Raw genomic sequence first — 17,837 nt, 5'->3', positions numbered from 1 at the left:
TGTGAAAATGAAGAGCTTTCTATCTATCTGTGGAGGAGATAACTAGCAATTTTATTCTGGGGTGCTTCTGCACTAGGTTTAGCTGACTAGCATAAACTGTAGAGATGGAAGAAGTTTCAATTTACACATGTGTTTTTGGAACCCAGTTCAACCTATTAAAAGCCTTAGAATAACGATACAAAAGAGTACCCGATAACAAGGATAACAGGGTATGAGACAGAAAAAGTACATACTCTGAAGACAATTCACACCTGTGATTAACCAGTTTAGGCCACTGTGTGCACAATATATATTGTGCCAAAAAGGGGAAGAAAGATTCCTCATTTGAGAAGCACAGATGTGCACATCCACAGACATTACAGCCCTGTCTTGCAGTTGAGTCTGGAGGGCATGGCTGCCTGGATATTGAGATAAAAAATATGGGCAAAATCCTCCTCCTTTTACCAGCTAAGCGCACTTGCTCTGGGGACTTCCTAGGAATATCTGTTCCTGTACTGCTCCTGGGGTTATGTGCATATATGAGGGCTTCTATGGGATTATTAATACAAGAGATGGTAAAAAATGTAGAAAGAGTTAGGAGCTACAGGAAACAGGAGAAGCCTTAGTAAAGAGTTATTAGTTCATCTCTGATGAGATTATTTTGTGCAAGTCTGTCGCTTTTCATAGTCAGACCTGTTTAAAAATTAATGGGATTGCTATAAACCTACATTAAGGGCATTGTAAAAAGTTACTTCCAAGCTTCCGGTGAAGTATGTTGCCATATTTGAAATCAATGGGGTTTCTCTCTGCAACAGCCAGGTTCAGTAGCAAATGCTTTTGTATCTTAGAGCCCAGCAGACTGCGCTCTAAGATATGAGAACAAGATAAGTACATTCCGCCTGCAAACCACAGGTATGATAAGTTAACCTAGTTAGTGAACCCATGGGCTTGCAAATGACACCAGTTGCAGAAGAAAGTGAAGACAGAGTGGAGGCCAAGTCACATCAAAGAGACCAGATGGCTTTTCCGCGTCAGCTGTTTGGTATAAACAGCCATGGGCCTGAGACGTATTCCCAGAAGAGAGCAGAATACATCCCTGAATATGGCATTTATAAATAGGGTTATATTTCCAAGAGGTAAAAGCAATACTAAAAGGGTTATATAATAATTAAATAATTATTATTATAAAGGAAAATTATGTAGTAAATAATTTATTTTGGATGAATTTCAATTCTGGATTTCACCCAAAATGCTTGGGAATCTTGAACTTAAGTGTTAGTGAATGAATAAGCCCCAGGAGATGAGATAGAGCTGGCCTGGCTAAAAGTCATCCATCCTGACTTTGAACAAGTACTGTGCCACCTCCGTGTTCAGATGCCTCTGACAAAGTCAGAGCATTAAAAGCCTTAATGATGCAAGCAGATAGCCACCACCTTGCAGTGTACCTCTCCATCTGAAAATAACAATTACAGTAACTGAAAGGAAAAAAAATCCCTGATATTTGTTTCAGCATTACTTTGCTGCCTGATTTATTTTGTTGTTATCTGTTCTTTCCACAGCTCTATCTGCACAGCCTGTTTTGCTCTGCCCTTGCAGCTGATGAACAAATTTCAGCGTTTTTTGTTGATACATTTTAAAGTGTAGTTAAAAAAGGAGATCATTACATAAATGAGAAAAAAAATTAAGCATGCCTTCTGAAAAATCATACTTTATAATTCTCCAAGTCTCTTTAAAAGAAAACACACAACATCTTGAAGTAGCAAAGTTCAGTAGCGAACTTTCTGAGAGCACCACAGAAAATCAGTGGAATGGAAAATACAGGATGAAGTCTGAGAATATGATGATGTTAATAAGTCAAATACAGGTCTCAGAATATTTTTGTCAGAAGGTGACTGATGAAATATTAAGCTAGCTATAAACAAGTGGGCTTGGCTGAATGAGGATATGTGTGCTTCACAATTAAATGATCTAGACAAAATACCTTGAGTAGGGAATTAGAAGGTTGTGTGACAAAGCTAAATACATAACCAGAAAGATGAAACAGTTGTCTCATATATATCAGTTAGCTGATGCTCCTTACCATGAATTTTAGTAGTTTTTGCAATTAGCTATCAGACCTGCTGCTCTTAGAGCTACCACAAAATACTTTTGCAGAAGTATTAAATTACTTGCAAATACCATATAAGAAGATAGGAAGAAACTGTCTTGTCTATATACAGGGTTTCTTTTTTTTGTTGTTATTTGGTTTTAGGTTTTTTCAGAAAAGACCAGAACACTAAGGACAAGACATTAACAGTAAGTAATATAAATAAGGAACCAAGCCCTTAACTACCACAGATGAAAAGATTTTCATCCTTAGGGATACAAATCGTGCCACATGAAATTAATGAAAACATGTTTAAAATCCCCCAGATGCCACATTATTCAGTTAATAACAGTGCAGCAGTCAGTTGCTTGGTCAGTCATCTTATTTTAACTTAGGTTGTTTAAAACGTATTCTTTCCATAACAGCAAATCTCTCATTTATGCCATTTGATAGAAGAAACCCCTCCTTCCTGTTTGTCAGTAGATGTTAATGTTTAAAGAACCAGCCAAAGTGACTGTCAAACAAACTGAGCAGTGATTTAAAAAAAAGCCAAACAGACCAGAATAAAACCAAGATTGTTTCACATAAATACATTCAGACCACAAATAAACAGAATATTTAGCAATTAATATATATAATGAAGAAATCAAAAGTGCCAGCAGCAAGCCAGACTGCACTCAGTAGCATCAGATGAGTAACAGTGATGGTGTCCATACATCACTTGTCTACTGTGATCTACTCTCTCCTCTTTCCTCCTCCTGTTTCTCCCCTCGCCATCCTTTGCTGATATGGGTAAATTCTTTAGGACAGGAATAGTGCCTTTTTTCTTAAGTGCCCATGGAGAGTCCAACGTAAGCACTGCAGATTGATAGCCACAGCTTCTATGATATTGTGAATAGCAAATAATAATTATGTGTGGCTGTTGGTTCTGATCAAAACATTCATTTCAGTTTGAGTTATTCTTATCAGATGTTTCTGCATATGCTGATGGAGGCTCAAGATCAATGTATCTTCTGAACAAATCTGCTTGTTTCTTTTAAAAAAGGAATTCGGAATGAATTAATTTTTCTGAGAGTGAAAATACTTTTTTCCCCTCAGCATAATAATTTTCTAGATGGTTATTCTTATCTCTGATAAATGTATCAGCTAACAGTAAAGTATCTGCTATTATTAGCATCCAGTAACCAGATACTTCCTGAGTTTCCATGTAACTGGGAACAAAAATGCTCAATTTTAAATTCCACTATACTATTTAATGATATTACTTGATCAGGAACTCTTTTCATGTAATGGTTATCTCCTCCTTCAAGAGGAAAACTTCAGGCATTTTGGATGAAAGGATGGATCTGTCACTGTAAAGATGCTGGTGGTCATTTTTTGTACTGGTGAACACTGTGAAAGGCAGGACTCTGGCTCTGTCCCTTTCAGGAGTTTTTAAGGAAGTGTGTCACCTCAGGAATAGGATACCAAAGCCAATATTTGTTTCTATCATTATGAGAGATCTTTTTCTGTTTGCAAACATACAAACAATTTTCACAGGAGGGATAAATCCAGCCCATCTTATCTTTTCTTATCAGAATAAGCTATTAGGCAGCTTTGTAAAATAATCTATTCTCACTTTATTTGACATTTTATACTGTGAGTTATGTATTTATTGGGGGTTTTTTGAGGGTTGTCTTTATTACTTGTGCCCCCCCCCCCTTAACCCTCAGGCAGATCTGATGGGAGCCACTGCATTATTCATAGGTGATGCTGACATGACTCTGTCCCTTATCAAGCACTACAGGTCAACAGGTACAGTGATGACACTTGGCTGCCTCAGATGTTTGCATACATTCATCTCTCTTGTTAAAATCTGGACTACAGGACCAGAACCTGAAATACATAAAAATGTTAGAAAGAGTCCCTATTTGCAAATAACGCCCCCAAACTTTATGCTTTAAGAGCAAGTAGGTGTGTCTCACAGAAACAAAGAGGGAACTCCACTTTCCTGTTCTGAGTGGCCCGTGGGCCACCTCCTCTCCTCTCAAGGGACCACCGATTCCTCATGTCAGGCTACAGCCCTGCTTTTCTCATTGAAGTTTAATTAATGACGATTATATAATCCTCCCAAATGCAAAATCAAATCTCCTGTATTTGATTTAGCACAGCCGGTGACTCATGCAGTCACTCCACATAGTTCACTTTGCTGTTTCTCTGGTCAGCTGCTCTTTCTTGGGCGCACTAATTCAAGAGGGCTTTGCTCATGCGCGGGCGGCTCATGTCACATCCCTGGTGTAGATGCAGCAGCAGAAATGTCCTTGTATCAGGGGTTACAGAGCACAGCTTCCCGCACACCATCCCTGGGACCAGCCCAAGAGGGGACCCTCTTGCTAATCCTGGCACTGGGCTGTACAGCTCCTCTTGCCTCCAGCTATAGCTGAGCCCAGGAGCTCTAGGGACAGTGATTTTCCGAAAGACTGAATACGTGCCGTCACCTATGTGAACTTTCCCAGGCAGCTTCTGGGGCTGCACACGTACCTCCCTGCACCTTCTGAGACCTGGAAGATGCCAGTGACTGCTCCTCTCGGGGAGTAGCATGGGAATGATGTAGGTTATGCATGATCTGGCTCCCTGACAGCAATCCTGGTGACAAGTCACCTTGGTAGGTATCAGGTATTTGTTCTACTTTAGCAGACAAAAAAATCTCTTTGGCATCTCAGTACAATGGCCTTTAAAGGCCCAGGGCTCCAACTAAAGTTAGGGAGAGCAGCTAAGCCCCTAACTGGCTTTCTAAGCCTCAGTCCTTCAAATTAATCCATTCAAACCCATCCCTATATGATATTCTTGCCATAAGGTACAATGCGATCAACGGAGAAAATATGAAGGACAGGAGGGGGCAAGGTAACTGGGACTGCAGCATTCATGACCCCCTTTCCCCACGCACCACCATTATGTGAGCAATGAGCAAATAGTAAAATGGGCCTAAAAAGATGATAATTCAAGGGAAATTATGTAAAAGGTTATGTGGAAGTAGAATAAAGCTAATGACATTTCTGTTAAAGAGGGCAAAAACAGACCTACCGGTTCTTCAAAACATTAGTGAAGGTTAAGTGAGGTGTTAGGACTGTCACTGCCATGACCATAAATTAATGAGAACAGAATAGTTAAGTATCCTGATGGGATACAGCCTGACCAGGGATAAAAGAGTTTCCCGGCCACAGAGGCTCTGGTGTCCCTGCAGCAGGAATGTACAGGCAGGACAGCCTCAGAGTACACTCAGCAAACACTGGAAACAAAGGTAGGATTGGGTGGCTAAAAAGCAGAGATTTGTATTTAGAGAGGAACATCCTGTATCAGTCTTCCATGTGTAAAAACATGATCACACTTCCACTGCTGTGAAAAGCTACAGGGAAAAACATTCTTGAATACATTCATAAGGAACGTCTCCTGCTAATTAAGCTTAATTTGCAATTTCTGTCTTTCTCCCCCAGCTAACTCTTTTTTATCTTCAGCTTAGCCTCCTTCCTTCACAAACACCTCCAAAAAGCAGGATTTGGGGCCAGCTAATCCTACACACATAGGAAGAGTGCTGCCCTACAAGTGATATGTGTCTCCCTCACCACCCTTCCCACCGCTGTCTTTCTCACCCGCTTGGCCTCACACCTAGAGGTGGGATGGCTGGAGAAGGGTGTTTATTTCATGGAAGGAAGAAGAGAGACATTGCTGGTAGGTCTAGGAGGTGCATTGGCTGGGGGGGCAGTGCCTGATAACAGGGTGTCTTGTGATGTGAGGAGCCAGCAGAAGTGAGAACCCAGCCCATTGCTGCACCCATGAGATGCTCAAAGATGTCTATGCCGCAAGTCCCCTTGCCAAAGCACAGCTCCTTGCCCGCGGTCCTGGGGCTGTAAGGCTGCCCAAGGGGCAGCTGCATTCATATGGTGGTCACTTAAGCTGATGCCCCCATGCCTTGCTCAGGGTGCAGCTGGCTGATGCAAGAAGCCCAGTGGAGCTAACAACAGCCACTTTGGAGATTTGCACCCTCCTGTGGCTGCTCACTCTGTCCTTGGCCCAAGGTTATCAGCTCCCAAACAAACAGAGGTGACTCCTGCGACATCACGATTCTGGTGCACTTGCTTACACCTTTACTGGGAGGTGCTTTTGCGGATGGATTAGAAGCCAGGGTGCTGGGGATTGGAGACAGAGGGGGCTATGGGGGCATCCCCCAGACAAGGGGGAGCAATGCTGGGGATGCACTGTTGAACAAGTATTTCCACCTGGCTCTGTACTGAACTCAGGAATCTAAAGTCAGCATGGGCAAGCTGCAGGGTTCTGCAATGGGGAAATGGCAATGGGGCCAGGAGGCATCATCTCACACAGCTGGGGCAAGGGCTACCCCCTCCCTATTCAACAGAGGGCCTGAATGCAACAGAGATGGGAAAAAAGTAGAAGAGGCAAAATAAGGTGGAAGATTTAGAAAAAGGTGTCACAGAGGAAAAAAAAAAATGAAGCAGAAAGCACGTGTCTTATTTGAAAACTATAAGCTGGGGTCTTTGGAAAATGATCTGGTGTCTCCTGAAATCAATATGTTCCCAGTTAATTTCTATGCATCAAGCTAGGGAAGATACCTTTAATACAAGTTTTATCTTTCTTCTGAGAAATAGCCACTCATACAAATGCTGGGATATGAAATCCTAACAAGTAAAAAGGCAATATTAAGGTCATGCCAAAATAAAAGGCTGAAAAATCCTTGAAAAAAATGGATCAGAAATTCCCCTGGTAGAAATGTATCCTTATGAGTCAGCACCTGAAAGCCAGTTTCTGCTCTAGAAAACAGAACAGCTTGGTGTGTGCGTCTGTCAGGCAGCCGCATTTCACTTCATTCAAACTAGAAAGCACACAGGCAGTTACATTTCTTATTACAAATAAAGCTTCAAATCAGATGGCACCAAACAAGAAATACATATCTCCATCCTGCACGTAGGTTTCTATTCTAGTCATGTGGAGCAAGAGCAGAAAGTTAAATGGGGACAGGGACTTGTTTTCTCGCAGTGTGGAGTGTGTTTTTTGGAAAGCACGGTGGGGAATTTTTTTTGCTGAGGATGACCTATTTGGAACAATACCAGCAACTTTGGAAATGCCACTCTGGAGTTCAATCAGGCAAGTAACTAAAGCAAACTTGGGCAGGCAGGGGAAGGGAGAGTAATAAAAGGGTATTTTATTTCTGACACTAATGGCCATGCAGCAATCTGTTTGTGAGGGAATGGGCGAGGTGGAAATATGCCCTGCATCCCTTAGACAGGCTGTGGCGCACTAGCAACTCTGCTGACTGTATTTCTTTCCCTTTTTTGAGGGTACTGCATTCTGCAGGGCTGGAGAGGAACGTAAAATGGCATCTGGAGAAGGAGTTGGGTGGAAGGGTCCTCAGACACTCCGATGCCAGTGACAGGGGACCCCTCACCACAGTGTGGAGCTGTGCGTGCAGGCACTCCATTACTGCAGATTGCAGAGCAGGGTGAGAAGGCAGATTTGGAAGATTGTCGGTTCTGGCACAGAACTTGTGTTTAATGTAAGCCAGCAGATAAGGTAGCAAGCTTATTATTTAGTTAATAGGTAGAGTCTTTCACACAGTATTAGTGAGCGCAAACACTCCTCTGAACCTGCCAGTATTTGCAAACTTATGCAGAGTCAAAGGATCACTGCTAACAGGTGAAGGGCAGTAACAAAAGCAACTGACACAGTTTCACTCTTCATAGGTATTTGTCCAGCTATTGCAAATCAGCAGCGAGATCCATGTGAAGCAAAATTTACCCCATAACATTAAAAATAGTCCTTTCAGTTAAAAGCCTGTCTTGTTCAATGGAGCAATACTGATACTTTATTATACAGAGCTAAAGTAACATTTATACAACAATTAAAGCTTACCATTGCTGTAAGACCGAAAATTTCCTACAAATTTTATGTATTCATATGTTGGAAATTCCTTTGGGTTCAAACTTCCTCTCAGAAGATGACAATAAAACTCTAGTTCATTGTCAGCTGGATTGTTAAAAGAAGAAGAAGAAGAAATAAATATGCTATTTAAGCTAAACACAACCAATGGTGTCTTCCAACCCCAATCTTGCAACTGGCAGCACGACAGCAGCTTGTTACCAGTCAGAGTCCTCTACACCATTGTGCTACATGCTATACACAGCAGGATTAGCGTCTACAAGGAATCACTTTGCAGGGGTGCAGGTTCTTCAGGGCTCTGCACAGGTCTGCCCACAGTCTTTGTGGATAACTTGCCCTTCTCTTACACCACCTCCACCACTGCCATCGCATTGGTGTAGCGAAGGAGAGAATCAGATCCTTCATTTATAGCATTTTTTTCTATTTAGGCTTCTCATGACTCACAGCTGCTCTACATCTTCTGTTGGAAAACTATGCCTAATTACCTCAAAATATTAGTGATCAGCTGCAGGTTTTATATATACAGTAGATTAAGCAGCCGTACATCTTACATTACCGTGTGTTTTCAGGTTTCCTGTATCTTACCTCCTAAAGTGAATAAGAATGAGGCAAATAAAAGCGTTTTTAAGAAAACCAACTTTCGTTTGAAAATAATTACAATGATTTTACAGATACTTTTCAACTAGAATGCAAACCAAAGGTATGCCACATTAGCCTACCTCTGAACAGCGTCTTACTCGAACAGACTATCAATTAAGATGTGATTTGTCTCACACAAACTCTCAGTTTCCATCAGCTAACCTATTTTCCTCAGCTGTCTCAAAAGATATGATATTCAATAATTAACATAACTGCAAGTAGTCTTAGCCTAGTGAAATAAAGGCGATGAGTTTCACTTAAAAATAGAACCAAAGGGTCATTCCAGGTGGCAAGATCTTTTTAAAAGGCTATGAACCTAAGTTTTATATTGTACATCACATAAGAAACTTTCTGAGAGAAAATTTTTATCCTTCCCCTGCTTTTTCATTTACTGGGAAAGCTAAAATAAAACTTACTTTTTAGGTAGTCCGATGAGGCAGAATCCGTCATAAGCATACAAGAAGATAACATCTTATAAATTTCTGAATGTTCTTGTTCTGGAAGGAAATTTAGCAAGTTCTGATCCAAGACATCACACTGCAAAGAAAAAGGACCCTTGAGAAAAACAGAAATATCACAACAAGCAACGCTTGCAGAGATGCACAGCAATGTAGATATGAAGCCTCTGGCAGTCTACTGGAGCTTTCCCACGGATTTCCAGGGACTCCTGACAAAGTCTAAAATGGAGGAAACTTCTGGGCAAACAAAGCAGCCACTTCTCTGTGGGCCAGTTCTCAGTTTAATTCTCAGCACTCAGTGATTCTCCTCTAATGTTTGTCAGAGACCATCAGGTGCATCAGGTATATCCATACAATTAAATAATGAAAACTGGGAGCGAGCTGGGGAATGGGTGCCTGGCTCCTGATAAGTGCTCACTAGCTCTGTGCACAGGCCTGTCGTGGATCCCTGGAGCTTGCGCTCTCCATGGCAAACCCTGACTAGCAGGAGCAGTGGGGGGTCACTCTGGGCCACCGGACCTAAAAGCTGGATCAGTTCCGGATTCAGTCCTGCCCTTAGGGAGCCCTCTCATCTTCTGGGAAGTGCCCTTGAAGCAGCAGCCACTGGTCCCTGCTTCCAGCATCCTGGCAGGTGGGGGCAGGGAGAAGGAGACTCCCCACTCTGGACATTGCTTTGCAGCAGCAGTAATTTGTCCCCAGGGAGGGGGACTTCATGGCGCCATTGGCACAACCCCTCTGGCTAGCCATCAGCTGAATGCCTAGGTGTCCCCAGCCCCATGGTTAGCTGGCATGAACCTGAACCCATCTGAAATCTATGTACTGAGATTTGGGAATGGAAAGAGGAGATGGGTTTCTACAAAAGGCCATGACTGGCTGAGGGTGGAGAAGACAAAGAGTCTGTCACAGGGCTGCCAAGAGGAAGGTTTCACTGTGTCCAGTATGGTAACTAACCTAACACTAGAAGAGCATATCTGGAAGGAAGTAGTAAGATAAAGTGACCCTCTAATATCATTGACTTTCATCCATCCCACTTACGACTACTTCAGGCTGAGTTGGCCTATAACTACTGTTACAGTATGTGATTAAGCTTATATATGTATGTATAAATACGTACAAATATACACACATAGGATCACAGAATGGTTTGTGTTGAAAGGAACCTTAAAGATCATCCAGTTCCAACCCTCTGCCATGGGCAGGAACACCTTCCACTCACCAGACCAGGTTGCTCAAAGCCCTCTCCAGCCTGGCCTTGGACACTGCCAGGGATGGGGCAGCCACAGCTTCTCTGGGCAACCTGTGCCAGTGCCTCATCACCCCCATAGTAAAGAACTTCTTCCTTATATCTAATCTAAATCTCCCCTCTTCCAGCTTAAAGCCATTCCCCCTTGTCCTATCCCTACACGCCCTTCTAAAAATTCCCTCTCCAGACTGCTTGTAGGTCCCCTTTAGGCCTACCTTCAGTACACCCACAAAAGTCCTTCTTCTCTTTAGAAAAGCAGATCTCATAAATTGTATTTATGTAATCTATACTTATTTTATAGACATACACATATTTATTTTACATGTATATGCATATTTTTATATATATACTTATACAAAATGAAGTACATTGTTCATACAATTTGGGGCATATGAAGAAAAAGCATCTCATGGGAAACAACAGTGGCGAGTCCTGTTCAAGGCTTTTGGTACAGTTGCAGAACAGGAATTTTCTTTCTCATTCCCTTTCAACCTGTAAACGGTAGATAATGATACTTATCCACCAGTTTCGCACAAGTCTCACGGAGCTTAATTAATCTCCAATTCACTCAGCAGTAACTGCAGGAGTGCTAGATGTGAGCTGCCACCTCTCCTCGGACTCACTGTTGCTTCTTCACTGACCCAGTACCACCTTTTGTCTCCATACTGTGACCAAGCTCCAATTCAAAACCTATTACCAGTTCTGCAGTGTCTTTTCTGCTCAAGGTAGTAGCTGCAGAGGCCTGTGACTACACCTACAGTTGGAGTTGCAAGACACTTCTGTTCTGCATACCCCTTAAAGCAACCTTGTGCCCCGAGCACCAGCTATTCATTGATTTGTGAACCCTGGTTTTTCTATTTTTGCTGCCATTGTGTACCATATTCAGAATTTAATATTTGGTTTGCATCTTTGCTGTTAGAAATACCATCTTTTCCATTTCTTACTGCGTTTCACAGCTCTTGCCTCATGGGCAGGTTAGGCACACCTGTAAAGCAGCACACGGGACAGAAAGTCTGGATGATGTAAGTATCAAGATTCCAACAATATTCTTGGATCAGTATGTCTATCAAGAATATATCAACAGGTCAAACAGAGAGAAGGAAACAAACATTCGTCTCACTGGAGCTGTAGGAAATGCCAGGGAAGCTATTCAGAGTTAATTCTGCACCAGACCCAAACAGAAGACATCTGGTGCCACAGCAAAAAGGTGACTGCAGACGTGGACAAAATTTGATCATCACAGACAAAAATGCATCAGTTGGAGAGGAACAGTTTGCAGCTTTGTCTAATTATTCTAATTATTCTGCAGTGGGCAGTCCTGCCCTGCTGGCAGGCACAGCCACAAAGCGTTGCTGAATGAGACAGGCAAAGCGGATAAATTACAGTGGCTGTGGATAGAGTGGTTAGATGAACTATGTTAATGCATATTTATGCCACCAAGCTAAGCTTGGAATCTACTCTGCACCTTCAAATCAATGGATCCTGCTAACATGAACTTCTGAGTATTTGCCCCTGATAGCTATGGCAGGAAGAAACAACATAGATACTGGTCCATTCTAAATACAGTACACCAAGTTCTGCAATCATTTGATGCAGAGATAAAATATGTGTGCAGTTTAAACAAAACAACTGTACTCCAAAATGAGCTCCTTCCTCACCATTTCATTGCTTCTGGGAGGCGGTAAGGAGGAAATATGTTGAGTTATTCCCACTTTGAGGGGAAAAAAGCAGGGAAACTTAGCAAGCATAGTCACTACGGGAACGGAAAGGTAGAGGGCTGCAAATGATACAGCAAAGCAGGCAAGAAGGGAGAGGGAGGACCCTCTGACTGGTAAATGCTGTGAGTTGTGACCAGATTTCCAGCAGCTCACTTCACTTCAACTGTAGTCAACCTTACTGTGTGAGCTAAACCTCTCTTTACATCGACCGACCCTAAGAGTAGCCTCCAGATCTTGTAAAAACAAACTATTTAGAATTACAACAGAAGATGTTTGTGTTTGAAAACACTCCATGGAACTTAGGGAAACTGTATTAAAGAGAATTGGGCATATTTATTCTCAGCACCAGAGTCTTTTATGATTTTAATGAAAGAAAATGCATCAGATTTCTTGATAGGGGCCCTCAGAGAGCCCTATTCCACATTCTGCCCAGTTTTGCTTTCCTTTCAGCATGTAAAGCAGAAAATTTGCAGAGCACTTCTTCCACCTTCCAGCCCCAGAGAAGAAAGAATTGGTATTTTGTCCCTCAAACATGACTGCATTTAGCTTACAAATAGATCCTGGATGTAAACAGAAAGAGCCACACAGATTCTCCAGATAGCACTCTGATTGGTTTTAAAACTTAAAAAGCGACATATGGAAAGGGCAGCATGGGACTACAATCCCAGTGTGCACCTAACTGCCTATGGCCATAGTGATATGACAACCTTTGGCAGGCAGAAGCCTTTATTACTTGCTCAGTTGCTGTTTCTGGGATGCACCCAGTCATTTTGCAGGCATGTGCTGGTGGAGCAGTTTTTAACCATCATCATTCCATCAGCTCTGATAAGGTCTGTGGGAATTTATGCTCCACCTCCAGCTCCAGCAGGCTGGTCACTGGCTTGGATTGCTATGTGCTGCAACTAAAAAATAATACCCATCTCTGTCCTCATTTTGAGCTGGATACCATGCAAGATTATCACACAAGGCATGACTTCAGGAGGGAAAACCAATTTAGTTTGTGATGGTCCAGCTCAGGAATTATGAACCTGAACCCATCCATGTTCACCCTGGGCTTAAGGTTTTAGGCAGAGGCTCTGAAACATCAGTTCCTGAAAAGTAATACTTCCCCACACCAGATTGACCATCTCCAATAAGAATCAATGTTTGGAAGGGATAGCAATGAAAACCCCAAACCATGAAAAACAAACAGATTCCACGGAAATCAATAAGCGTATGGAGACCCTGAATGCTGGACAGGGTTCTCTCAGCCTTTGAAGCGAAGGCACATGTCGGAAAATAGTCAGCTACTGGTTTTCTCAACCATTGTGGATTAGAGAAAACTGAAATAGATTCAGTTCAATCTGTTGTTGCATAGCAATATTCTTGCATTTACCAGGAGCTGCCTCCTTTCATCAAGTTCCTTTTGTCTCAGAAGAAAATAATTTTTGTTCATATTACAGCAAGGTTGCGTGTGTGAAATACATTTGTCTGGGTGGAAAACATAACATGTATTTGCTGAAAAAGTAAATGAGAGAAAAAGAATTGCGTTTTTCCTAAGAACATGGCAGGGGGGTGGTAAAATAATGATTTGGCAGCTATTTTTTTCTCCTGGGCATGTATTTATTTGAGACCAAGCTGCTAAAAATGAGTGTGAGGATTAATCCTTAATTATTATGCCATTTCTCCTAGAGCAGCCTTAGCAACAGGAACACGGTTTGGAGCAGTCCGTCTCTCTTGCTCCTCCAGCCCAAGCTAGCACACACAGGAGTGTCTCCCACAGTGAGACCCAGCAGCCAGCAGATGAAACAAGCTGTATGTGCTGGACCCAAGCACCAGCTCCTCACTGGAGCAAGGTGTGCTCCCCCTGGGAAAGCACAGCAGAGCTGCAGGAAAATCTTTGCAGCAGCCCCTGGCTAGGTCTGAATTCAATGGGGTTTTTGTCCTTTACCTCCCTGGGAGCAGAATAAGGCCCTCAACAAGCTTCTTGCTGAGCTGCCAACAGTCCTGGTACTATTCTCTGCTAGCTTAGAGATGGAAAAGATCAGCCAGGTCACCCTGTCTCTTCCTTGTCCAGAATATTCCTGCAGAGCTTTTCCCATTCAAACCAAAGTGCCTCATAGCAACAAAACCCTGAAGGGTATGAATCAGATAGAGAAAGAACAGAGCCGATCAACAGCAGCAGCCATCATAATGCAGGGATAAAGCCCCGCACTTCATGTTCAGGAAAACAACACCCCTCCACCATCCTTTTATATCTCTTTCTAAAAACACAGGGGCGGATCCTATGGTGTGTAGTAGAAAAGCCAGTGACAGCATTACTCACCGGTAAATGCCCTAGAAGAGGTGTGATGCTGTCAGACACATAGATGATGCTTCCACCAGTGGTTACTGCTATAATGAAGCCATCTAATGCCTAAGGAAAACAGACAAGTGGAGAATGCTTTAATGGGAATGAGCGGTGTAAACAGGGCATCTCAGTGTGTGTTGATCAAACCAGTTTGACTTCAGCACCATATTGTTATCGAGTTGTAGGAATGTTATCTCAAGTTGCAGAACAGTAATTTTCTGATTTTACAGTCTGATTTAACTTTTACAGCACTCTTTGTAGTCTAGTAAAACCTACTATTGAAGCAACAAAGGGCTCACAGGAACATTTCATGTCTCAGTTTTTAAATTAATCACACATTTTAATAATGCAAAATGACTAAGACTGGATCCCTTGGAAGTTATTAAAATGAACATTTGAGCTCTGTGTAAATATCAAAGGATGATGAAAGGATGCGGCCCTATCTCAAAATGGTACTTCTCTGCAAACCCCATAAATCTCAGTTTGTATTAATGTAACATTGTATATTGCTGGGCTTTCATGTAAGTAAAAGCAATGCAAATGATCAAATAATCCTTAGCCTGAGTTTTAATTGAGTGATTTATTTTAAAGGTCATGGTATTAGATTACTCATTCCACCCTTCTGCAATTTCTTCTTCAGTCCCACCTTGCAGTAAGCTCCTTCACTCCTAGCACTGATGGGGAATATCAGCCTTATTCCCATCCTCTGCACAGGAGCAATTTAACCTTCAAAATTAGTTTCCTCTTTTAGTCTGAGTTGCAAGGTTTTGACCTAAATGTTGTTCAAAGTTAAGTCTATGTAGATTTCCAGATCTACAGCAACCTACCCTGAGCAGACCTCCCCCCAAAATTAAGATTCAGTAGTAGGTGCTCAGGGAATATATTAAAACCTTCCTGTTGTAATGAAGTAGTCATTAGTGAAGCTCCCAAAGCCTTTTCAAGTGGATCAGGTCTGGGTCCTTCCTGTCAGTTCACTGGTTATCTGGAGTCAGTGTTGTCTGCAGGATTTGAGCAGTATGGGCATGGCAAGCACAACTGAATCAGAGCAGAGTTTGACTGTACTCCAGAGGTGATACCTGTTCAGGACATAGGGATACTGCAAAGAGCCTGATCAGGGTGCCATGGTGTTACAAAACCTTACTGCAAACGCAGGCACCCCTCCAAGTCAGGCTAGCAGTTGATCCTGTGAGCTGCAGCATATCCTTCCCTCCCGCTGACTTCAATAAGGAAAAGAATTCTGAGAGCACTGGAAAATGCTAATTGTTTTTCAAAAAGGAAAAAAACAAAAGAAAACACAAAGCCTTGAATAAAGACACAAACATATGTTCCTCTTTCCAGAGAATGCTGAGCACCCACAACTATTTAAGTCAATAGGAATCTGCTGGTGCTACAATCCTTTGAAAAGCAGGTCAATAACTTATACCCCAGTAGAAGAATGTGTTTAGCATCTCTGAAAACCCTCCAGCTCCTACAGTTAGTTTGATTTTGTTAATCTAAGTGCAGAGAATATGTTTTTCTTTAGTGTAGTACATGCAAGCTGTTTTCTAAAAAAGCAGGATAGCTGTTAACCCATAGAAGAGAACAGAGGTTTTACAAGGCAGCTGGATTGTGCATGTTACTATGGTGAGCGTTGTTGGATTTTTTTTCTTCAAATCAAGTCTTTATTTCATATCCAATGCAAATTGTACCAAGTGACTCACATCACTATTCTGTGGTAAAATCAAGTTAATGCATCCATACAAATTCTATTTTTATTTACTCGCAACTGGTCCTTCCAACATTGAGAGGGCATATCCCCCTTCGAAGATTTAACTACTGCAACAGTCCTCCATGAACAAACAGAACCTAATACCTACTTTTATGTAATTTGATGACAGCCTTTTCAATGGGATAAGAAAAGGCCATTTTCAAGAAAGCTGATGTAGCACCGCAGTCAATTATGCTCTGATTCTTTTGAATTAGTGCTTGAAAAAAACCTTCCCATCTTTTAATAACAGGATGGGAAAAACTTCAAGCGGTCTTGTCCAAATGTTAGTAAAATAAGATTAATAGAAAGGCAAAAAAGCGAGAATGATGAACAGCTAGCTCAACAGGACATCCCAATACCCAATGTTATCTTGAAGGGCATGGAAAATCACAGTACCATGAAGGTGATTTGTAGGCTGGGAAACTAAAAGCAATTGTTTTAATCTAAAATTGTGTGGCATACAAGTAGAATCAACAAAGGCCCAGCCAGTCAAGACAACTGCCAATTTACTGCTATCTGAAGGAAATATTTCAGTGCAGGCTGAAGGAGTTATGTATGTGAAGTTCCTTCACACTGAGATGGGAATGGGTGGTTTTCAGTGCAATGAAACCAAGGCATCTCGTAACCCTGGACCAGGGGAGTCTCATCACAGCAAACTACAGTGGCCAAGGGTCTGCCAGCCCCAGGAGCCAGCAATATGCCCTGGCTTTGTGCCACCCCCGGTGGGTGAAGTTGCTCCCCTGCACTCCTCCTTGTCTACTGCCAGAGCCTGATCTCATCCCACATTCACATTGTTTGTGGGAGGAAGAGAAGCTTGTTCTCAAAGGACACTGCAGGACCATGCGACCTCCATGTGTTTAGTACAGGAGAAGATCCTTGCTAAAGAAGGTTCTAGCTGTTATTGAGAGAGAAAAATGCATTTTAGCAGCTCATTTGCATTTCATCTTGAACCTACATAAATGCCATTGAGTCACCTCTCTTCAAATCCCAGCTAGCATTAAAAGCACCTATGGTATAATTTAGAAGTAATTTTAAAACTATCATTGCAAAATAACCCTGTTCCCTGTTAGAATGAAAAGTGTTTGATAAGGGCCTTGAAAAGCATTAGAGTGGAAGTATTAACTGTATCAAACCAAGAGTAGCTGTCAGGTTTTATCTGCTTGTACAGCACCTAGCAGTAGAGGGATGCGACTGCTGCTTTTTAGGTGCTAGTCTTGCATAAATATTAGGTAATAATAATGCCTTCCAAGAACAGGAGAAAAAGCTGCTGTGTGCCCTTTTCCTCACCTCTGATTGTAAAGCTAAAATGTAACCTCTGATTTGAATCCCTCCACTGGAATGCATTTCTTGGGAGTCCCTGTGCAGTGTTCAGGGCTGCGGCAGCACAGTGCAATGGCACTGTCGAGAGTGAAAAGAGGTAGGGACTCTAATCCCTTGCCCCAGAGACAGCTCTGCTTGACAGTCAAATACAGCAATACCTGAAACCTCCTCTTTTGGAATGGCAGATGATGTTTTATTCTAGATGCATGGGCATTTCCATGACTGCTAGACCAAATTAGGAACAGTATATATGCAAGTTCACCTCCAACATCAGCTGGGTGAATTCTTCATTGCTGAGAAATGAAGGCTTCCAGTCCTGCTGAATTTCAGAAATCTCCGTCTGTGCCGAGACTTCTAGACAAATAAAACATTTGAAATTTTTAAATT

The 17,837-nt window shown here is 42.1% G+C and overlaps 1 protein-coding gene across 6 annotated transcripts in view; it reads right to left on the bottom strand.

The window, feature by feature from the left end:
* The window catches only part of NPAS2 (neuronal PAS domain protein 2), a 104,280-nt gene that overhangs the window by 26,806 nt on the left and 59,637 nt on the right, over positions 1–17,837 (bottom strand). For all 6 annotated transcript variants that reach the window (XM_061377844.1, XM_061377842.1, XM_061377846.1 and 3 more), the window contains exons 4-7: positions 17,713–17,804; positions 14,360–14,449; positions 9,052–9,172; positions 7,970–8,083 (exon numbers count right to left, since the gene is read on the bottom strand). In XM_061377844.1, coding sequence (XP_061233828.1) covers positions 7,970–8,083; positions 9,052–9,172; positions 14,360–14,449; positions 17,713–17,804 — 417 coding nt within the window. The remainder of the gene's footprint in view (positions 1–7,969; positions 8,084–9,051; positions 9,173–14,359; positions 14,450–17,712; positions 17,805–17,837) is intronic.

This window comes from Neopsephotus bourkii, unplaced genomic scaffold (genome assembly GCF_033783945.1).
Source record: "Neopsephotus bourkii isolate Nb327-2 ecotype Australia unplaced genomic scaffold, CSIRO-AGI_Nbou_v1 NB_1760, whole genome shotgun sequence".
Classification (NCBI taxonomy): domain Eukaryota; kingdom Metazoa; phylum Chordata; class Aves; order Psittaciformes; family Psittacidae; genus Neopsephotus; species Neopsephotus bourkii.
This window is presented reverse-complemented; position numbering and strand designations above follow the sequence as displayed.